This window comes from Bos mutus, chromosome 19, assembly GCF_027580195.1.
Source record: "Bos mutus isolate GX-2022 chromosome 19, NWIPB_WYAK_1.1, whole genome shotgun sequence".
NCBI classification, from domain to species: domain Eukaryota; kingdom Metazoa; phylum Chordata; class Mammalia; order Artiodactyla; family Bovidae; genus Bos; species Bos mutus.
The window spans coordinates 33,230,095-33,253,390 of NC_091635.1; the positions used below are offsets into that span (position 1 = coordinate 33,230,095).

General features: G+C 44.4%; 1 protein-coding gene across 2 annotated transcripts; it reads left to right on the forward strand.

Annotated features, from left to right (window-relative positions):
• Positions 1–10,777, forward strand: METTL2A (methyltransferase 2A, tRNA N3-cytidine). 2 transcript variants are annotated; one of them, XM_005905334.2, is made up of 9 exons: positions 1–122; positions 328–419; positions 2,104–2,459; positions 3,551–3,600; positions 3,935–3,995; positions 5,810–5,949; positions 7,778–7,884; positions 9,529–9,594; positions 10,438–10,777. In XM_005905334.2, the coding sequence occupies exons 1-9, from the start codon at positions 13–15 to the stop codon at positions 10,590–10,592; spliced, it is 1,137 nt and encodes a 378-aa protein (XP_005905396.1). In that variant the 5' UTR covers positions 1–12; the 3' UTR covers positions 10,593–10,777. The 2 variants fall into 2 exon arrangements, with proteins under 2 accessions (XP_005905396.1, XP_070246123.1); XM_070390022.1 differs by lacking the exons at positions 9,529–9,594; positions 10,438–10,777 and adding an exon at positions 8,138–9,522.
• The last annotated feature ends 12,519 nt before the right edge of the window (positions 10,778–23,296 follow it).

The following is a 23,296-nucleotide window of genomic DNA, read 5'->3' on the forward strand; positions in this document are numbered from 1 at the left end:
GGTTCCGGTGTCATGGACTGCTCCTTCCCTGAAGGCGATCCTGCGGCCGTCTGCGGGAAGAGGCAGCAGTTCGGGAGCCGGTTTCTGAGCGACCCCGCTCGCGTCTTTCACCACAATGCCTGGTAAGTGCCCTACCCTTCGCCCGGCCTGCCCTTCGCCCTCAGTCCCAGCGCCGCAGAGCACTCTGAGAAGGCCCTGACCGCCGACCAGAGTCCTGCGGGCCTACTCTTGGCACTCTCCTCCCACGGAGGAGGCGCTGCGGGGCCAGCGACTCGCTGCCCGCGGCGAAAACCTGAGGCGCCTAAGCTGCCCATTTAATTTTCCCAGGGACAACGTGGAGTGGTCGGAGGAGCAGGCCGCGGAGGCAGAAAGGAAAGTCCAGGAGAACAGCACTCAGCGGGTGTGCCAGGAGAAGCAAGGTGCGCCCGGGTGGACCCTCAGTGATATTGACAGCCTGCGTACTGCTGGACGTGCTCTCCGGAGAGGCCAGAGAACCGAGGCCCCGAGAGTCTTTGTTACTAGTCTGATACAGAACTCTGGGATAGAACGAGAAGGGGAGGGGTTGGGCAAGGCTGGGAAAGGGCTGTGCCTTGAGATCTTGTTAGGGCATAAAGGGTGTTTTGGTTTTGATTTGTTGTTTGGAAGAGGATAACTGTATCTCGATAGCATTTTCTAGTGACTTAAGTCTTTAATTATGTTGACTAGACCCATATCAATATGACTGACCTGTGGCAACATGATTGTCTTGGAGGATATACTTTCTATTGTCATTACATTTTGCCAGAGGAAATGTTGCCATTACAGCTGGATTCAAGTGATCAGATTCTAAATAATGGGGGGTGGGGGGCGGCTGGCTAATGAATCGTGAGTTATGTGTCTTTTCCTTGTGTGGTGGCTATGAGGTGGTACAGCTTCTGCAAAGGAAAGATGGATGAATCAGAGTGGAAATAAGTCTGGGCAAAGGAAAAGAGGCCTCTTCTGAAGAGGTGGATGATTTCACTGAAAAATACACCTAGTTAGTAAAACTAGGACTAGTTGGGCCTGTGTTCTAAGTGACAGTTGAAGGTGGCACTAGAAATTGCAGAGTAGTACCCACAGAAATAGTTCTGAACAAGTAGAAGAGTCCAGTTATGGAATATTAACCTTACATAGTTTGACAAAGACTACATCAAACCAAATTAAGGTTGAGAGGGATTTTGAAAATCATATAGTCCAATATCCTCTTTTTACAGTTAAAGAAACTTGGACTTCAGGACATTAAGTGCCTTGCCCAGAGGTAAGCAGTTTAGTTAGTAGTGGTGGAATTGAGATCCAATTTCTGAGGTTTTTCTTGTTCTACTACACTAGTCAAGGCCCTGTATTGGCAAAGAGCAGAAAGCTAAAATCTAGTTATAAGCCAGTGTTATCTCAAAAATAAAAAGTAAAACTGAAATCTAGGACTGCCTTGATCACCTTCAACAACACAGGTTTCTTTTAAACAGTCCATACTTTAGTCTGTCCTGTCCTCTATCATCAGATCTTCTCATCGAAACACTTTTCCTCTTGTCATCATTTTCTGTTTCCATGCTTGGTATCTGTTAGTAGTGAATTCATTTCTGGGCTCCACACTAAAGAACCACAGACATAGGAATATAATGTAAAGAAGATAGAGTATCATACCTGTACTATAACCATTGACTTCACGTGGGGAATAACTGAAGAACCTGGGGCATTTAGCTTGTAAAAGAGGTTTTAAAAAGGGAAATAATTACCCTCAAATACGAAAGAGCTGTTCTGTATGAGAGAGAGTAGGATCTTTTGACCAGAAATGATTAGACATATTTTTTGCTTAATATTAGAATTTTCTAATAGTTAAGAGCCATCTAAAGATGTGGGAGGAGAATTGATAGGTAGTAAGTTTTCTGGCAGAAGTTGAACTCCCTGGAAGGAAAGATACAGAGCAAATTCAAGTGTGATAGGACCAAATGACCACCAGCTCTGAGACTGAGGTTCTACTTGAGTATAACTTTTGGTATAAAATTTGATGAAGCAGGGTGGTAATTTATATTGTATACAAATAAAACTGAGAGATGGTTCTTAAAATTCTTTCTTAAATATTTACAGCTGATTATGAGATTAATGCCAACAAATATTGGAACAACTTCTACAAAATCCATGAAAACGGGTTTTTCAAGGATAGACATTGGCTTTTTACTGAATTCCCAGAGCTGGCACCTAGCCAAAATCACTTGAAGAATTTGCTCTCAGAGAATAAGAGGAGTGAAGTATATGAATACTATAGAAGCGGTGAGGATGGACCTGGTTTAACAATAGAAGAACAGCTCAGTTGTTCTTCTGTTAGCCTTGGAGATAAGACACAGCCACCTCTTACGGAAGAGAGTGTAACTCAGAAACTCCATCACCTGGAAATCTGTGCTAATGAGTTTCCTGGATCCTCCGCCACCTACCGAATACTTGAGGTAACCTCCCTTTATTGTCCTGGCAGTGGGGTTAGCGAGGCTGTCTTATGCACAGAGGGTGGCACTAGAGAGGATGAGCCCCAAAGTAACTTCTGATGATGAAGCTGACTAGACTTACCTCCTTTATGTTGGCCTGGAATCACCTGCATTTTTGAGCTTTTGAAATGTCCTAGTTGCAGACCAGATGCCTTGGTCATGACAAACAAAGATAGATCACCTGAGGTGCTACCTGGGAACATTATATTCTGTCCAAAAGTTGTAGTGTCCTGCTAACCCTGCCATCTAGTAGAGAGTCCCAGGTCAGAAGACAGCTTCTGTTACTTCTGATACAGTTATGAGATGGAGAGGTTAGTTAGGATGGTGTCTGCTTTTCAGGTGTGGAGATTTTTTGTCTTCTCAGTCTGTATGTGTGGTAGAGGCTCGGCTAGGCCTGAAGAAGAAAAGTGTGCACTGTAAAGTGACTATTCACAAAAGTGACTACACACCCCACCAGAAGCTGATTAGTTTTGGGACTGAGTTCTCTGGCATGACTTTGTGTTGGTCCCTGATCCTCCCCAAGCGGAGTGGGACTTCTGCCTCATAGTTATTACGGGGTTAATTGAGATAATGTATATATAATGGCTGAGGATAGTGTCTGATACATAGTAAGCTCTTAGTAAATGGTGCTATTTTCATTATTACCACACCCAGCACTGAACTTAGGACCGTGTTGCAGTGGTTCACCTCATGACTTTTTCAATCCAGTCTCCTAGAAACATTTTTCCAGTAATGGTATAGTGGAGCTCAGTAAGAAAAGACTCTGTTTACAGGACCATTTGCCCAAACTCAAAAAGTAAAAGCGGCCCATGCTCTTTTTCCCAGACCAGGTCCCATGCTGCTAATAAAAGCCCATATTCTCGTCTACTGTGGCTACCTCTTTAAGGGTTCCTGAGGTCACGGGCAGGGAATGTCATGATTACTCTAGCTCTGGTCACTACACCTTTCCTAATACAGTAAGACAAATTGTTTATTGTTGATTATTTATTTACTTTAGGGAATTAACTCTTTGGGAATTTTGTGATTAATAGTTCATTTCTGATTTCTGTCTACAGGTTGGTTGTGGTGTGGGAAACACAGTCTTCCCAATTCTACAAACTAACAAGTAAGGTTTGTTGTAAAGTCTAACAGCATGTCAGCAGAGAAAAAAGTGATGCATTGTTGTTTCTTGGAACTCTTACTATATTCGAATGGTAACAGCAATTATGGGGAACTGGGTTACAGGAGATTAGATGTCTACACTACCCATTTATGGATTGTTTTGACTTAATTGACTATAAGTTATCTTTGTCATCAGGGAAAGTAGTGAGTGTTAAACCTGTTACTTTGTTAACATGTGGTGCCTTTGATATTTTAACTCTGCTGCATAGTATAGAGAATAGACATAATCCAGTTTGTAATCTAATGCCTCTGCTGTGTTTTTTTCCTGCCCATTTCAGTGACCCAAGCCTCTTTGTGTACTGTTGTGATTTTTCTTCCACAGCTGTAGAACTGGTCCAGGTAAGTCCAGTGCTCCTATCAGTAATTTTCACTGACTTAAGGGGAAAAGGGCCTCATAAAAATCAAGGTCTCTAACTATTTGCTTATTGTGCTGTGGTCTGAAATAGCCTGGAGTAGAGGAATTGGCCAAACATGATGATGGAACCTGCTGCTTCCTGCTGTGGAACTTTGGGCAGGTCTCTTGACCTTCCTAAAGTCATGTTTTAAGGATTGAAATGAAATGATTGTTTCATTTAGGATTGAGTTACAGAAACTTGTAGACAAACGCAGCTAATTAAAGGGAATGTCATAGATCTCAAGGGTATATGGTGTAGCCAGGACTAAAACAGCCCTGACAAAGTATCAGGTACCAAAGACACACTGGTGAGATGCTGCCACCCCCTTCACAGCACCTCCCTCAAGGTCATAGTGTTTTCCCTCCCATTGCCCATTTGCCTTTTGCTTGCTTTTTGCCTTTGCAGCTGGTTTTCTCTGACAGGTTTTTCCTGGTTTTATACATGGCCCAATATACTTGCCCCTCTCAGTCCCTTATAAGTCTTCCCTCTTCAGATATTCCCAGAACCTCACCTAAATGACAGTGTCTTGATTCCAGAGTCCCCAGAAAGTCTGATTGACTCAGCTCAGCTGACCCTCTACTTGCCCTGTTAATTAGCTGTGACCAGTGAGGAACATGGAGAAGGCAATGCACCCCACTCCAGTACTCTTGCCTGGAAAATCCCATGGACGAAGGAGCCTGGTGGGCTGCAGTCAGACACGACTAAGTGACTTCACTTTCACTTTTCACTTTCATGCATTGGAGAAGGAAATGGCAACCCACTCCAGTGTTCTTGCCTGGAGAATCCCAGGGACAGGGGAGCCTGGTAGGCTGCAGTCCATGGGGTTGCTAAGAGTCGGACATGACTGAGCGACTTCACTTTCATGCATTGGAGAAGGAAATGGCAACCCACTCCAGTGTTCTTGCTTGGAGAATCCCAGGGATGGGGGAGCCCGGTGGGCTGCCGTCTATGGGGTCGCACAGAGTCAGATATGTCTAAAGCAACTCAGCAGTAGCAGCAGTGAGAAACAAAATCACATTTCAGAGGAGAGAGAGAGAGAGATAGGGAAGTTACCCTAAAATGTGTATTACAATCATGTATGATGCTCCTAGCACAGGAGCTCAGGGATCGCCAATATTTCTGGTTGGCTTTTTTGTTGTTGTTTTTGTCTTGCCACTCGACTTGCGGAGTCTAAGTTTCACAACCAGGGATCAAACCTGAGTCCCTGACAGTAGAAGTGCTGAGTTCTAACCATTGGACCACCAGGGAATTTCAGATTCTGAAACTCTCCTTAAGGGCCAATGCCTGATGAATAGTGAGACTTTTTAAATTAGTTTAATGATAATAAATTGTAGGTGAAATCTTCCACATCTGGAGAGAGAGATTTTCCTGGAGAATTCTGTGATCTGTGTAATATGCTGTAGTGGGAGTTGCTTTAAATCATGCTTTTTCAGTATGTTTTGTTTTCCTACTTATGAGGTTTCTCCTTGCCCTTTTGGTCACTTACCTTCCTCATTTTTTTCCAGTCCTCAGATCTGACTCCTCATCAGAATAAAGACTAGAAGTAAAGGAGTCAGGAATGTACCATTTTAAACATACAAGTTGGATTTCACAGGCTCCTAGAGTTGTTCCTGGTTCTTACCCTAAGAGTAACAATGTTTGCTGTAATGGCAAGAGCTATCTCCCTCGGTGGGAAGCAGCAGGGATTATGTTTAAAGCAAGATGGTTTTTCTTGAGGCTATATGAACATTTTCTAACCTCTCTTCCATCTGTCTGCAGACAAATTCGGCATATGACCCTTCTCGGTGTTTTGCCTTTGTTCATGATCTATGTGATGAAGATAAGAGTTACCCAATGCCTGAGAATAGTCTTGATGTCATCATCCTTATATTTGTTCTCTCAGCAATCGTTCCAGACAAGTAAGTTTTAAGTCCCTTAACCAGTAGCATAGCAAAAACAAAGCTTTGATCAGGGACCTTGATCTCAGAGTTGGAACCTTAATAAAAATGATTTTAATGTTCTGATAGACAGGAAGAAGCTATTTCATTCTAAGCGATACAAGCTTGGCAACCACTTTTCTAAGTTTGTCTTGGAGTCCACGTTGGACTCCAAGCATCTAAACCTCTGCCTGTTGACTGCAGTGGTTGGTTCTTCTTATGATAATGGTTTAACATCTCCAAAGAATGAGGGAGTCATCTTAGTGGGTATGTGGAGAAATTTCCTGTTAATGATCACATAGCATGGTATCTTAGAACTGTGAATGCCACAGCTATTCAAGAACATCTCATTATTGGCTTTTTAAATAAACCAGGCTTATTAACAGCACAAAATATACAGTGAAACTTAACTCATCAAGTGTTTTCTGATATTTAAGTTCTTTGGAAAACTTCTCTAGTAAGGAAAATTCCATAAAATCAAGATTAAAGGAAAGTGGATTGGTTTACCTTAAAAGATACCATTAAAGGCTCCTGGACATAGGCAGCCAGTCATCCCAATGAAGTTGAAATATTGTCTCAAGGAAGCGGCATCAGTCGGGGTGCTTTGGGGGGTGGGGTGTGATTGACTTTCTCTAGCCCACATTTCCTCTAGGATAGCACTGTGTCACTTGACCTGATAGGAATATTGTGAGTGTGAAATAAGGGCAGTGGAAGACAGCCCAAACAGCCTGGCATGGTTTTAAACATTAATTGCAGAAGCTTACATGCTGTAAATTTTATATAGTTTCACTTATTTATATATTGGCTGTACTGGGTCCTCGTTGCTGCTCGCACTTTTCTCTAGTTTCACAGAGCAGGGACTACTCTGTAGTTGCAGTATACGGGCTTCTAATTGCAGTGACTTCTCTTGTTAGAAGAGGCACAGGCTCAATAGTTGAGGCGCGTAGGCTTGGATGCTTCGCAGCATGTGGGGTCTTCCAAAATCAGGGCTCAACCTCATGTCTCTTGCACTGGCAGGCGGATTCTTTACTGCTGAGCTACCAAGGAAGCCACCGAGTTTTAAACTGACATGGACTGAAACAAAACATTAAAATTAAAAACATTATTCAAAAAAAAATTTGTTATTCAGTATTTAATCAGACTTTCATGTGGTTTTTATAAGTTCAAAGCATTTATACTTCTTCAGTAGTTAAAGCTGAAACCTACGCTGAGACTCTATATATGGAAAATGCAGTCGGAAGTGTAGAGCACTCTGCCCAGAGTACTCATTTGCATACAGATTGTGTCACCTTGTAAAGTTCTTGAGATTCAGTCCTCATGTAACAGATGGAAATAGACAGGCTGCATTCAGAGATCTTGAGCCTAGTGGGCAGGTAGGCGGGTCAACTAGCAGTTTCCTCACTGGGTGGTCAAGGGTCCTCTCAGAGATCCATGGGAGCCCAGCGTGGGGATGACTTTCCCCTGAGGAGTGGGAAGTGAGCCAGAACGAGAGCATGTAACTTCCCGCACAGTGGATCCCTACTGAAGGAGCAGCCCTCTTCATACTGAAGGCAGTGGATAGAAGCCACAGTTGTAAGCAGACAGTAGAAGGTACATTAGAGGTTTGGGCGTGAGCTCAGGTTATAACTGAAACAAGAGCACAGGAGCTAAGATTTCAGGGCTGATATGTCAGTGTTGGGAAGTTCACTGGCTTTTCCAAATAACGCTACAGAGAAAAGGGACCTGTTCTTTTTTGTGGGGGGTGGTGGGGGTGTTAGGAGGGGACTCTGTTCTTGAAGAGATCTGATCTTCGTTCCCTGCTGCCCTTCAGGATGCAGAATGCTATCAACAAGCTGAGCAGGCTTCTGAAGCCCGGGGGGATAATGCTTCTGCGAGATTATGGCCGCTATGACATGGCTCAGCTTCGGTTTAAAAAAGGTATTTTTCCCCACTATAATCAAAACAATGGCTTTGCCCTCAGAATAGTCTCACAAATTAGTGGAATAAAATAGAGACTCTTGAATTATATAGCTCCATACAGAGAGCCATTTCATACATGATAAGAGTGGTATGTTTTAAGTGTGATATGGCAAAAGATGCCATTAAAAAGTTAAAAGATAAATGACAGATTGAGGACAAATATTTCAGTTAATAGAACAGTAAAGACTTAATATCTATGCTGTTCAAATAGGACTGCTGGCAAATTGATAAGGGAAAAGATCAGTGACCCACCCGGAAAACAGATGAGAAGTGTGTTAGAGTTGATTTACTGAAGAGCGTATCCAAATGGCCGAAAACAAAACTTCAAGAAAATGGAAACAGCAAGGAGATACCTATTGCTGGCTGACTCAGAGAGAGCAATGTTCCTCCATGGAAGGCAGAAATAGGAATAGTTGTGGCTTTTTTTTCAAAAGCACCTTGGTGTTATCCATTCAATCCAACAATCCTCTGTGGATTTATTCAGGAACCAGCACATAGTATGTATGTAATAAGCAAAACCTTGGAAACAAAGTGACTGCCTCTGCATAGGGTAATGTGTGTTATCACATGGGGTGGACCCCATACCACTGGTCTCGTGGAGGGTGGACTTGGCTGTGTGACCAACTGAGAAAAGCATTGTGCGGGTTGGTATTTTGCACTTAATCCTGTGTTTAACAGTAGCTAGGGAAAAATAAAGCACAGAGAAGGCAATGGCACCCCACTCCAGTACTCTTGCCTGGAAAACCCATGGACAGAGGAGCCTGGTAGGCTGCAGTCCATGGGGTCGCTAAAAGTCGGATACGACTGAGCGACCTCACTTTCACTTTTCACTTTCATGCATTGGAGAAGGAAATGGCAACCCACTCCAGTGTTCTTGCCTGGAGAATCCCAGGGACGGGGGAGCCTGATGGGCTGCCATCTATGGGGTCGCACAGAGTCGGACACGACTGAAGCAACTTAGCAGCAGGGGAAAATAAATAAGATTACTTTGACATTCAAAAGGTGTAGAAGGATTGATTACACATCAGGTTGTTAAACTGAGAAGGTCAGGGGGCTTAGCAGCAGAAGGGGAAGTGTGTCCTTGATAAAAAACAGTTTGTATGGGATCCTATTTATGAGTGTGCATGTGGACACCGTGAAGAGACATGCAAAAGGACAGTCACTGAAATGGGAATAGTGGCTGTCTCAGATTTCCTTAAACTTAGCTATATTCCTTGAATTTTTACTATGTGTTTTTAAAGGGGCAGAAAGCCACTTAAAAGTTGCTTTTGTTTTTAAACAAAGTGTATGTGTTATTTATTTAATGGAGGAAGGGAGAAAACAAGCTATTTTCATCCTGAAGCAGAACTGTAAAATAGGGGGCTGAGAATTACATGTGTTCACTGATACTGAAGTTTGATTATTCTTCTGGAGCTGCTCTTCTCCAAAGCATCATTCCTTTGTAGGAGAGAGACTGCAGATTCCTGCAAAGTACCAGAGTAGCTTAGAAAAGGATCTGTTCTCTGCCCAAGAAATTGGTATCTTGATATGCACATTTAATTGGCCGTGAAATTGACAGAAGTGCTTTAAAGTTTCTCTGGTCTTTACCACATCACTCTGCAGGTCAGTGTCTGTCTGAAAATTTCTATGTGAGAGGCGATGGCACCAGAGTGTACTTCTTCACACAAGGTACGACGCAAAAACACTTGGCTTTGTGCTGACAGCCCTCAGGACTAGCTTCCATATTCCTCCGTGTGCTTTCAGAAGTGACGTCATCTGGCCCCGCCTACCTTTTGCAGCCTCTTCCCTGCCCTTCCCCACCCCTTAGCCTACCCCCAGCCACCTGGAACTACTCAGTGTTCTCTCAGTAGGCTCAGCTTATATGAGCCTTTGGTCCCTGCCTTGTTCTTCTGCTGCCTGCTCTTCCTCTCCATCACTTTGTCCAAAACAGGACACGTGCTCATTTTGCAAAAATGCACTGTAGCTGTTTCTGCTTCGAAGCTGGGTTGTACCTTAGGTGCACCTGAGTTTAAGTGAACCCATTGCTCCCTGGGTTCCAGGTGTAACTCAGAGCTGCTTGTCCTGCTGCCAGTTTTCACCTCCACCGGTGCCATATGAATACTTTGTCCCTGGGCCATCTTCAGGTCACGTACTTTGCTGAACCTTTAGTGAGTGATGAAACCTCTCCCCTTAAAAACAAACAAATGGCTTTGACATAACACATCAATTTTTGCATATGATTGTAAGATGTACGTAGAACCCTAGAAAATTCTTTCCCATCAGCTGACTCTTAGAAAGGCTTTCCTGGTGCGTTCCAGGCCACCTTTCACACGTGGTTTGCCTTCCTCTGCCTAAACAAGGACTTGCTGCTACCAAGTCACTACTGCGATTGTAGGTAAACCATACTGCCCAAACCACTTAAAGTCTGTGAGGCAGGACAGCAGTCTCACAGAGTACCATTTAGCATGGGGAGTGGTAGACACGGTGCCTTTTATTCAGGGGAAAATATGTAAATATCTCTTTCCAAACTAGATGAACTGGACACACTTTTCACTACTGCTGGACTGGAAAAGGTTCAGAACCTGGTGGATCGCCGGTTGCAAGTGAATCGAGGAAAACAACTGACAATGTACCGAGTGTGGATTCAGTGCAAGTATCGCAAGCCTCTTGGGTCTAGCACCGGCTGAGAGGCAGGATCTGTGCTGACTCACAGGCTCGTTGGGCTTTTTTAAAAGAACATTCACAAATGGTGTCTTGTTATTGAACCATTCAAGGATTCAAAACAGATTTGAACCTGGGAAGAATTATTTTATATCAAGATTCTAACTGTTTTGCTTCATATTTGTGAAGCCCTGTGATACACTTTTCTCAAGTTTTTTTCTTATGTGGCGATCTCAATCTTTCTTGCCATTTTGTAACTTAATAATTGAAATGTTATTCATGGGAATCAGGAATTTATATCTATGTGAAAGTATTATATGATAAAGTGAATGACTGAGTTGCATTAAATTATCTGAGGATTCAGATATGTGGACTAAGCAGTTGATGCCTGGAAAGATAAATAAAAATCTCACTCAGTGATCATCAAGGAAGCAAGCTGGGAAGAATTGCCTGTCTTTGGATCTTCTCCTGACTCAGAAAAAAAGCATCAATATAGAGTGTCCCTGTTAAATATTTGGTTGTGATCTCTGCTTAACCTTAGTTCCTTGGAATTTTAAGTAGTGTTCTCCCCCCACCCCCGCCCCCATCTTAAGTAACCTGTGTCTAAAAACATTAAAAAGATCTTCACTTTTAGCAAATTGTCTTTTGTGTGTGTGTGTGCGCGTGCTCTTATATTTTTGACGCAAAAGACATTGGGAGAATTTTAGGCATTTCACTTCTGAATGTGATCATTCCATCCCTGTTACTTTTTTAATGTGATTGCTGCCCTCCCCCACCCCCTTGATTTATTTTTTTCTTCTTTTTTTGAAGAAAGTATTTATTTATTTGGCTGCTCTGGGTCTTAGTTGTGGCACACGGGATCTTCCATCTTCATTGCAGCATGTAGGATCTTTTTTAGTTGCAACACATGGGATCTAGTTCCCTGACTAGGGATCAAACCCAGGCCCCCTTCAGTGGAAGCACAGTCTTAACTGCCAGACCACCAGGGAATTCTGCCCTGAATCCTTTTTAAGAGTAAGTTGCAGGATGATGTCCCAACACTACAGTGTATCTTATGTAATATTTTGTAGTGTGTAATTCCTGTAACTGAAGATATTCTCTTAGATCACCAAACATATCCATCAGAAGTAGAAATTAACATGGAAACACCCAGCCTCAGATAACCAAGTTTTCCCAATGGGGTCCAAATAATATCCTTTATCATCAAAAAAGAAAAAAGCCATTGTGTTGCATTTAGTAGTCATGTCTCAGTTTCCTTCAGCCTGGAACAATCCTTGAAGTTTGTTTTTATGACCTTGACATTTGAAGATTAAAGCCTTTGCAGAGTGCCCTCAAATTGGGTTTGTTGGTGCCTTCCTCATGATTTGGTTTTAGTTACGTATTGTTGGCAGGGATATCAGAAGTGTTGCTGTTGCAGTATGTTGATTTTGAAGTATCTTAAATTGTTGATGTTAACTTTGATCACTTAATTGAGGTGGTGCCTGGTGGGTTTCTCCACTGAAAAATTCCTAAGAAGTATTTTGTAAGGTAGTGCTTTGAGACTAAATACCCCATTCCTCTTTAAACTTTACCCCATTGTTTAAGCATCTGTTGCTGTTTCTTGGCTAAATTACTCTCATGATGGTAGCCAGGTAGTGTGTTTGAATCCCACATCCTTCCTACACTTACCGGTTGGTGCTCTGTGTAAGGAAGGCTTCCTTTTCTCTCTCGGTTTACTTACGGATTCATGGGTTTCTATTTTACTCAGTGCTTATTGTACATTGCTATCATTTTGATACTTTGTGATTTTTATGCTCATTGTCCCAGATTTGGCCACTGGGAGCCCCTTCATGTGTTTCTGTGACCCTTTGTCATGTGCAAAGAGGAGGCAAAGACTCCACTTTTTAAGGTGCAGAGCACAAGACAGGAGCTGGGAAGATGGAATAAAAACTGTTTCTGTTGTAAATGCTTCAGAGATGCCAAAGGGAATCGTTTAGTGTATCTAGTCTTCATTTCAAAGGATGAATGAACAACCATTCCAGCACTTCAAGCACAAGTTGTTCCAGGCTCATCGTGTACCTTCTCTGTCTCAGTCTGAACCAGCCATGCCCCCCAAGGAGGTCTAGTTTCATTTAGAAGAGCCAGGTGTTTAGAAACCAAGCTAAGGGTGCTCACTGGGTGCCTGTTCCCTGGCCCCCTCAGTGGATGAAGTACAGCGATATGTGTATATATACATACTCGAGTCTGTATTTCTCTACTTAAATATGTATTGAAAACCATCAGTTCAGACGAATACCTTTGATCCCAGTCCAACACCGCAGGATTTTGTGTCTGTACTTGTTCCCTTTTCAACAATCACCAATGCCCATAATCCTAAACATAATGGGCTGATCCCCTCACATATAACCATTTTTTCTATGTCACCTACACCCAGCCAGCCAAGGGAGCGCCTCCAACAAGGTTGTCATCCGCATGGCAGTGACAGGGCTCTCTGTGGAGATTTCCTGCCACAGTGCTGGCTGGCGTCACCACCACCATGACAAGCTGGTGCTGGCAGACGCTGTAATCGAGAACTTTGCTCCAATGAAGATGAAACAAGATGAACAAGGACCACTAGGGAAGCTTTTTAAGGTGTGTTGGGAAAAGCCAAAGAATTAGCATATCTGTGTGCCGAGAAGTGAAAAAATTTGGTGGAGTTTAAGAAGTTGCAACTAGTTATAAAAAGGCTTTTATTTATTGTGGTCTGCACACTTCAGTAAAGGCAACTTTTCTCACGAGAGAAAAATTATAGTTTGGAGACACTTAATTTGGTACACCTGATCATTGCCTTTTTTAATTTTTCTGGCTCAGATGGTAAGGAATCCACCTGCAATGCAGGAGACCTGGGTTTGATCCCTGGGTCAGGAAGAGCCCCTGCAGAAGGGAATGGCTACTCACTCCAGTATTCTTGCCTGGAAAATTCCATGGACAGAAGGAACCTGGCAGGCCACAGTCCATGGGGTCACACGACTGAGTGACTATTTCCTTTCCTTTTAAAGTAATTCTGTTATTTTATTTTTGGCTGTGCCGGGTCTTCATTCCTGTGCGGCTCGCTCTCTAGTGCCGGCAGGCAGGGGCCATTCTCTAGTTGTGGCGCGCAGGCTTATTGTGATGGCTTCGCTTGTGGAGCCCGGGGTCTAGGGTGCAGGGGCTTCAGTAGTTGTGGCACCTGAGCTTTAGAGCACAGACTCTAAAGTGGTGCAAAGGCTTAGTTACTCCGTGGCATGTGGAGTCTTCCCAGATCAGTGATCAAATGTGTGTCTTGCGTTGGCAGGCAGACTCTTTACCACCCAGTCACCAGGGAAGCTCAGAAACAGTTTTTATTCCTTTATCCCAGTACCTGCCTGTGCTTTGGGTTTAGGTATATAAAAGTTGAGCCTTTATCTTTCCTTCCTATTGCCCCCACCCCCCATCTCTTTGCCATTTAGCCATATGCCAAGCTCTCTTTTTATCTGTCAGGCTAACTTGAACTCTGTAAGGGACTTTGCATAATTTTTCAGCCTTGGAATCACTAATGAGGGGCAGCGGACAATTAAACATGGTCAGGGTAGATTAAAGTATGACCTCAGTGCCACTCAGGAAAACACAGGCTGCCTGGGCTTTCAGTCTGACTCTCTTGACCCTCTTCAGGCAAGAAAAGTGCTGTGTTGGCTGGGAAGGTAGCTCCACATATGAAACTTCTCAGAAAGTTGTGTGGTTTAGATTCAAGTCTAGCAGAGTAGTGTTTCTGAAACTCACTGATCTTCCTAAGTGATGTTAATTTGGCTGAGGAGACAGATTCAACATTGTTTAAAAAATGAGGGACAGTTTGATTTGAGATGGGTGCACCAGGGCTATCAGAGAGGAGCTGTGTTCCTGACGGCGTTGCCCAGGGTCAGGTTGTGACACTCTTCCCCGGAGACCTTGGGTCCTTATGGCTCAGAAGTGATTCGTCTCCTGGTGTGCGTGCTTCATCTTGAACCTGGCCTCTGCTGATGCTGCCAGACCTATTGCTTTGCAATGGGTCCTCTAGCTGCCTTCATGTGAGTTCATAATCTCCTGGGCTCTGGCTGGGAAATCAGGACCTTGGAAATTTAGCAGGAAAAGGAAAATCTAATGTGCTAGGACATACTGCTTTCCTCTAATTGATTCCTATCTTTGATTAAAGGTGTTACTTTAGTAGTTGGGCAGGGTGGGGGGGCTTATATCTGACTTAAAAGATGAACTCACGACTAACAGCTTCTTTCACTCTTCACAAAGGCCTGTTCTTTGGTTTGTGGCTACAGCTGCTATTTTCAGAGCCGAGCTGCATCGATGCGTTGCACATTTTTATATGCATCTTAATTCTGTGATTTGGGAACCTGGGTTGAGGGGTGGGAGGAATGCTGGTGATAAATTTTGTCAGTGAAAAAGGTGAAATGATGCATCACGGCTGCCTCTCCATTCCAATGAATTTCTAGGTTCAAGATTGGGTATGGATTGTCTGTTGACTAGTCAGTGGGATGTACTGCATGACCAAGTTAGGGGACCAACAGCCACAGTCAGATTCCACCCTCTGGGGGCGCCCCCTGAGACACAGTAGCCAGTAACCTTGACCAAAGGCACAAACTTGGCCTCTTCACCTTGAGGGAAGCCCCAGATTGCATACCTAGAGAATCCCCATGGACAAAGAAGCCTGGTAGGCTACAGCCAATGGGGTTGTCAAGAGTCAGACACGACTGAGAAAGCACATACATTCATTCCCCACCTTCCTTTCTCTGAGTTTGGATTTCTTCATTAAACCTTAAATATCACCTCCCTTCTCTGCCAAAAATGAAAGAAAGAAAAAATATATATATATCCTTTTAGAAGGAACCATACTTGAAACCCTTAAGACAGCAATAGCTTGTTAGAGAAATGCCTCCGAGGGGAGGAGCAGGACAGAAGAAAAGCCCTCTGATGCACGGTGCTGCCAGTGAACCCCACGCCCTCCTCAGCCTTGCTTCCCATTACTCAACATTTATTGGGTGATTAAGACCGACACTCAGTGGAGCCCACTAAATGATGAATTTCTTAGGGGAGCTTTGTGTTCTCAACATTTAGCCAGGTGGCAAACACCTGACCCACAGCCGTGCAGAGATACGTGAAGACTGAATAGCTTCTTCCTGCCGTGCCCTCATCCCCCTCAACAGACATGCTTCGACACCCAGTTTGTATTTAACTTCAGAAGACTGTAGTGTACAGGGCTTTGATTGCAAGCACGAGCAGCTCAAGCTGGCTTAGGGAGAAAACAGAAGGTAGAAGGACATGGGGTGTCTCATGGACCCCCAGGCAGAAAGGAAGAGGGGCCTAGGGAGCCCTGGGAAGTGTGTACTCCCCAGAACCCTCCAGTCTGGCTAAGGACCTTCCCTGCTGTTTGGTCCACTTGTAGGAAATGACTATAACCCACCTCCTAATGCTGGTGTGTGTGTGTGTGTGTATACAGTTGCCAGAATGGGATTACAGACCAAGCAGAGTCCCTAAAAGGCTTCCACAGAACACCATTTTTGTGACATGTAGGCACCTGAAATTACTTACAGTTTTAAACTTATTTTTAAAGGAAACTTTATATCACTATGATAAATGTAAAATAAGTATCACTCATCATGAGCAAAAGTCTTTAAAAAATAAATACAATGAAAACAAAAGAATAGTATAAGTTCTATCTGGATCTGATTGCTGGTGAAAGGCCCTGAGCCCCAGGCCTGGAAACCCCACAGAGCAGAGTCTCAGCTCTCTCGGAGCTCATGTTTGGATGGGGTGATCCCAACAATATAAACCCATAAAAAATGAATCAGGTGAGGATGTACCACGAAGAGTCAAACACAGTAGGAAGGATACAGAGGTGGCGGGGAGCGGGGGAAAGGGCCCTCTGAGGTGGGGTGGGCAGGAGGAGGTGACATCCTTCATGGGATATGTGAGGGCAGAGCCTTCAAGACCAGAGGAACAGCCACTGCATCTCCACCCCTCAGCGTGAGCAACACTGCATCACAAAGAGAAGCTTCTGGGACCATTGCTCACTCTTGTAATAAATGTATCTGCCTTCAGCACATTTTAATAAGAGTTACCCAAACTGACTAAGCAACAAGTAAGAATAATTACTTGTCTCCTTCAGAACCCTCAGGTCCAGGATCTGGATTCTTTCTTCTCGGTTCATTTAGGGACTATTAAAATTATGCAGGCAGCCCAACTCACAAGAGCCTGGTACATAAATGAGGATTATTGATCTGTGATCTGAGGCATGACTGACAAGCCAAGGGGATCTCCCCAGGAAAGGAAGCTGCTGCTTGAAAAACTGAAGATCAGAAGTTGATTGTTAAAAATACACTAGAAAACGGGGGGAAAAAAACAATACATCAGAGTCTAGGAGTCAGTGCTATGAAGAGAAGCTCCCATCCAGCCTTGGTGCTGTCCACCCCGGGGAGGCAGCAATGGAGCAGATCTGTAGTAACACTACCTAGCATCTGGTTAAACCTTAGTACTCTTTAAAAGGCTTTTCATATGTTTAATCCTCACAGCACCCCTGTGAAGTATCAGTACAATCATCGCCTTTTTACAGATGAGGAAATCTGAAGTTCAAGGACAGTAAACGGTTTACCAAGGTCAGACAACTAGTGTTAATCGTTAAGGTAATTAGCCTAAGATTAAGGAGGGGAGGTTTGATAAAAATGATATTTGACATAATATAGGGGTTTAAACATTCTTGGCCCCAACCAGCTGTGCCTGCCTGGGAACATGGCACACCTGCTCAGCGGTTAATCCTGTCCCCTTCCATGTGGAGCATGAGGAGGAGACAGGCGCCGCCCAAACCCCCCACCCCCCGCTAAGCCTTCCAGGGGAAAGGAGACTACTGCAGCTGTCAGAAGTGTAATATCAAGACAGCTCTTAAAAGTCCATGAAATCAGCTACATTATGTTGGTTGTGCAACACTGTACAATTTGCAACTTTTTCATCAAAATAGAAAAATTTTAATCTACCGCATTTACTCTGTGTTTGGGGCCCTGCCGGCAAGGCTCGGCCTGGGGTGAAGGGAGGAGCCCTTCATCTTCCCAAGGCTGTCTGCTGGGCTGTGTCCTGTGGAGTGGCACCGTGCCAGCTGCTCAGAAGGACATACGCCAAGTTAGATGTTCTGCTGTTGCCATCTTGAAATTCTTAACAATTTTTTAACAAGGGCCCCAGTCCTGCTGCTGCTTCTGTCTTGCTGCTTCTTCCTCCCTCTTCCTCCTTTCTCAGTAAAAAGGGGTCTTTTCTTTTCTTTTTTGGCCACACTGAGAGGCACGCAGAACTATCCCAACCCAGGCCCCCTGCAGTGGAAGCATGGAGTCTTCACCACTGGACCACCAGGGAAGTCCAAGAGGGGTCTTCTCTTGACTTATTTTTTCCCTTCCCATGTTAGGTGTCCTTGGTAGTCCTGGCTTGGGTCTTCTCACCCAGGGAGGACCCCTGCCCACCATGGCTTTTTCTGCCTTTCCGAGCCCCTCTCTTCCCTCCTATCAGTTGGGCCTTCCAGACACGCCCAGCCTGGACACCTCAGACTCACTGCTCCTGGAAGGACTCCGCACAGGCTCCACCTTCTCATGACTGCTGCCTTCTTCTCATTCAGGGTTCAGCTCCAACATTCCCCCCTGAGGTTCCTTTCCCACCAGGGGCCTTGCCCTGTGTCATTGCCACTCCTCAGAGCCCTCCGCTGCCCTCACACCACATTGTGAGGCTTTATCGTATTCATGACACCTGGAACCATTATTTACTTATTGTCTGCCTCCTGCCTCTAGACTGTAAGCTCCTTGGGTTCAAGAGACTTTGTCTGCTTTGTTCACAGTGGTATCCTCGGGATCTGCAATGGCGTCCTGCACACAGTTGGTGCTCAGTATTTACTGGTTGGATGACACAGAATGTCACCCAGGTGACGGGTCCCTATGGAGATCAGGCATCAAAGCAAAGAAAGTCAAGTTCTAGCATCTAATCCAGCAAGAAATAGTGGAGGGCTCCTCTGACAGTCCATTGGTTGGGACCCTGGGCTTCCACTGCAGGCAGGGGGCATGGGTTCGATCCCTGGTCAGGGAACTCCACATGCTGTGCAATGACCCCAAAAAAGAAGTAGTGGGACTGGAGGTGGAAGCCTGTGCTGGTAGCCCAGGGACTGTGGACAGAAGGTTCCCCATACATGTTTCTCAGGAGCCAGGCACACCTGGAAGAGAGCAGGGGTAAATACCCACAGGACAGCAAAGCTGCCAGCTCCCTGAGGAGGAGGCCCACTCAAGGTGGTTTCATGATAACAGAGGCTGCAACAGATTGAACAAGCTGTTCCACTCTGAATCTTTAAATGCCACCAGCACTCGGATAATTCCCAAATCTATGTCACAAGCTAAGGATCCCACTTGAGCCTTGAACTAGTTTATCTAACTGCCTCCTGACATCTCTTTCCTTAGAAGACCCTCAGGCACCACAAACTCAGTCTGTCCGAAGCACAGACCAGGGTTGAAATCCTGGGATCACTGTTTCATTTGTTCTCTGCATCATCTTGGCCCCATTACTGGTTCTCAGTTTCCTTAACTGTCAGTCAGGTATAAAAAATAATCCAGCAGCCCGAGCGGCCCCCTATAACTTATCAGCCCCTTATAGCGGCCCCCACTATAACTTGCAGAGAACAGCATTGAAAACCAACCTCTGTAGGCTATTCTGTATTTACAAGACTAGTTTGTGTAAGACACACTTTATCATATATTGTATATTTAGCAGTTATATATGTGGTATGTCCCCAGGTAACTTTTGCCTGGAGAGAATAACCATGTGTTAGTAAGTGAGTCTGTAGCAGGAAGCACTGATCTGCATTTCTTCTCTAAAGTCCCAGAGACCAGTGAAGAGGAGATAAAACCCTCAAGCTTTTGATGAGTTTCAGGTTGTTGCCTTCAGCCAGAGTCAGCTTCTTCATGAGGCATGGGGCACAGTCTCCTTTGCAGTGCAGTGACTTGGGCCCATCATACTTTTAGGGGCTTTTGAAAATGTTTTTAATTTTGATTTATTTTAAAACCAGAAGAGAGGAATTCCCTGGTGGTCCAATGATCAGGACTCTGAGCTTTTACTGCTGAGGGCCAAGGTTTGATCCCTGATCAGGGAACTAAGACCCCACAAGCCAACAAGCTGCACCATGCAGCCAGGGATTAAGTTTTTTAAAAAATAAATTAAAAAAACAAAACCAGAAAGAAAAAATGAATAGGATGAATAGGATGATAATGAAGGCAGCCTCAATTATGTTTGTTTTTATACCAATCAGTTCAGTTCAGTTCAGTTGCTCAGTCGTATCCAACTCTTTGCAACCCCATGGACTGCAGCACACCAGGTCTCCCTGTCCATCACCAACTCCCGGAGTTTACTCAAATTCATGTGCGTTGAGTCGGTGATGCCATCTGACCATCTCATCCTCTGTCATCCCCTTCTGCTCCTGCCTTCAATCTTTCCCAGCATCAGGGTCTTTTCAAATGAGTCGGGTCTGATTTCCTTTAGGATGGACTGGTTGGATCTCCTTGCAGTCCAAGGGACTCTCAAGAGTCTTCTCCAACACCACAGTTCAAAAGCATCAATTCTTCAGTGCTCAGCTTTCTTTATAGTCCAAATCTCACATCCATACATGACTACTGGAAAAACCATAGCTTTGACTAGATGGACCTTTGTTGGCAAAGTAATGTCTGCTTTTTAATAAGCTGTCTAGGTTGGTCATAACTTTTCTTAGGACTGACTGGTTTGACCTCCACGCTGTCCAAGAGACTCTCAAGCGTCTTCTCCAGCACCACAATTCAAAAGCATCAATTCTTCAGCTCTGCCATGGGCAATGATAAGACCCAGGGTAAAGGTGTAGCAGCCAGAAGCAAGAACCTGGAGAAACAAAAGCCCTGAGGCGGGGAATCTTAGACATTTGAAGAACTAAAGGGAGGTGGGGAAAAGGTCACCAAAAAAGAATGGTGGAGGAAGTTGGAAAGAGGACTAGACCACCAAGGGCCTCATAAAGCCTGCTGAGTTAGGCTGTCGTCTTATTACATGGAGAAGGTGGGGGAGAGTTTTAGGAGAGGGAGTGGTCTGACCTGAATTACATCTGAATTTCCTGAATTACATGGAAAATATGCTGTGGGGGGTGGGACAATCAGAAGGAGCAATTGGGAGGCTCCCGGTGATGCAGGCAGCTAAGGGTGCACTGAACGTCAGGGGTGGCTAGGAAGATGGAGGGATGGAAGCTCAGAGGGGGACTAGTGGTTGGGGGGCTGCTGAGGGAGGAGTGGAATCAGGACAGATGACAGATGAGGTGAGGGTTGTTGTTGGTCGCTCAGTCGTGTCCCATTCTTTGCCACCCCATGGACTGCAGCATGCCAGGCCTCCCTGGCCTTCACCATCTCCAGGAGCTTGCTCAAACCCATGTCCTTTGAGTCAGTGATGCCATCCAAACATCTCATCTGTCGCCCCCTTCTCCTGTCTTCAATCCCTCCCAGCATCAGGGTCTTTTCTAATGAGTCAGCTCTTCAAATCAGGGGACAAAAGTATTGGAGCTTCAGCTTCAGCGTCAGTCCTTCCAATGAATATTCAGGACTGATTTCCATTAGGATGGACTGGTTGGATCTCCTTTCAGTCCAAGGGACTCTCAAGAGTCTTCTCCAACTCACAGTTCAAAAGCATCAATTCTTTGGCAGGAGAGAGGTGCTCAGCTTCTTTTATGGTCCAACTCTCACATCCATACATGACTACTGGAAACACCATGGCTTTGACTATACAGTCCTTAGTTGGCAACATAATGTCTCTGCTTTTCAATAAAATGTCTAGATTTGTCATGAAGTAATGTAACCGGATGCCATGATCTTAGTTTTCTGAATGTTGAGCTTTAAGCCAACTTTTTCACTCTCCTCTTTCACTTTCATCAAGAGGATCTTTAGTTCTTCTTCACTTTCTGCCATAAGGGTGGTGTCATCTGCATATCTGAGGTTATTGATATTTCTCCCGGCAATCTTGATTCCAGCTTGTGCTTCCTCTAGCCCAGCATTTCTCATGATGTGACAATATACAGCCTTGATGTACCCCTTTCCTATTTGGAACCAGTGTCTTGTTCCATGTCCAGTTCTAACTGTTGCTTCCTGACCTGCATACAGGTTTCTCAAGAGGCAGGTCAGATGGTCTGGTATTCCCATCTTTTTCAGAATTTTCCAGTTTATTGTGATCCACACAGTCAAAGGCTTTGGCATAGCCAATAAAGCAGAAATAGATGTTTTTCTGGAACTCTCTTGCTTTTTCTATGATCCAACAGATGTTGGCAATTTGATCTCTGGTTCCTCTGCCTTTTCTAAAATCAGCTTGAACATCTGGAAGTTCACAGTTCACGTATTGCTGAAGCCTGGCTTGGAGAATTTTGAGCATTACTTTACTAGCGTGTGAGATGAGTGCAATTGTGCAGTAGTTTGAACATTCTTTGGCATTGCCTTTCTTTGGGATTCGAATGAAAACTGACCTTTTCCAGTCCTGTGGCCACTGCTGAGTTTTCCAAATTTGCTGACATATTCAGTGCAGCACTTTCACAGCATTGTCTTTCAGGATTTGAAATACAAATCTATTTGAAATGGCAAATAGATGGGGAAACAGTGGCTGACTTTATTTTTCTGGGCTCCAAAATCACTGCAGATGGTGATTGCAGCAACGGAATTAAAAGACGCTTACTCCTTGGAAGGAAAGATATGACCAACCTCAGTTCAGTCGCTCAGTCATGTCCAACTGTTTGCGACCCCACGAATAACATCACGCCAGGCCTCCCTGTCCATCACCAACTCCTGGAGTTCACTCAAACTCATGTCCATCAAGTCAGCGTTGCCATCCAGCCATCTTATCCTCTGTCGTCCCATTCTCCTCCTGCCCCCAATCCCTCCCAGCATCAGGGTCTTTTCCAATGACTCAACTCTTCTCATGAGGTGGCCAAAGTTTTGGAGTTTCAGCTTTAGCATCAGTCCTTCAAATGACCACCCAGAACTGGTCTCCTTTAGGATGGACTGGTTGGACCTCCTTGCAGTCCAAGGGACTCTCAAGAGTCTTCTCCAACACCACAGTTCAAAAGCATCAATTCTTCGGCGCTCAGCTTTCTTCACAGTCCAACTCTCACATCCATACATGACCACTGGAAAAACCGTAGCCTTGACTAGACGGACCTTTGTTGGCAAGGTAATATCTCTGCTTTTGAATATGCTATCTAGGTTGGTCATAACTTTGCTTCAAAGGAGTAAGCGTCTTTTAATTTCATGGCTGCAATCACCATCTGCCGTGATTTTGGAGCCCCCCAAAATGAAGTCTGACACTGTTTCCACTGTTTCCCCATCTATTTCCCATGAAGTGATGGGACAAGATGCCAAGATCTTAGTTTTCTGAATGTTGAGCTTTAAGTCAACCTTTTCACTCTCCTCTTTCACTTTCATCAAGAAGCTTTTTAGTTACTCTTTACTTTCTGCCATAAGGGTGGTGTCATCTGCATATCTGAGGTTATTGATATTTCTAGACAGCATATTAAAAAGCAGAGATATTACTTTGCCAACAAAGGTCCGTCTAGTCAAAGCTATGGTTTTTCCAGTGGTCATGTATGGATGTGCAAGTTGGATTATAAAGAAAGCTGAGCGCTGAAGAATTGATGCTTTCGAACTGTGGTGTTGGAGAAGACTCTTGAGAGTCCCTTGGACTGCAAGGAGATCCAACC

What these genes read in the sequence shown, in the direction of transcription:
- METTL2A (XM_005905334.2), top strand. Translation starts at nt 13, where the DNA reads ATGGACTGCTCCTTCCCTGAAGGCGATCCTGCGGCCGTCTGCGGGAAG. An exon ending in CCAATTCTACAAACTAACAA is followed by an intron (nt 3,601 to 3,934) that starts GTAAGGTTTGTT and finishes TGCCCATTTCAG; the next exon opens with TGACCCAAGCCTCTTTGTGT. An exon ending in TCAGCAATCGTTCCAGACAA is followed by an intron (nt 5,950 to 7,777) that starts GTAAGTTTTAAG and finishes GCTGCCCTTCAG; the next exon opens with GATGCAGAATGCTATCAACA.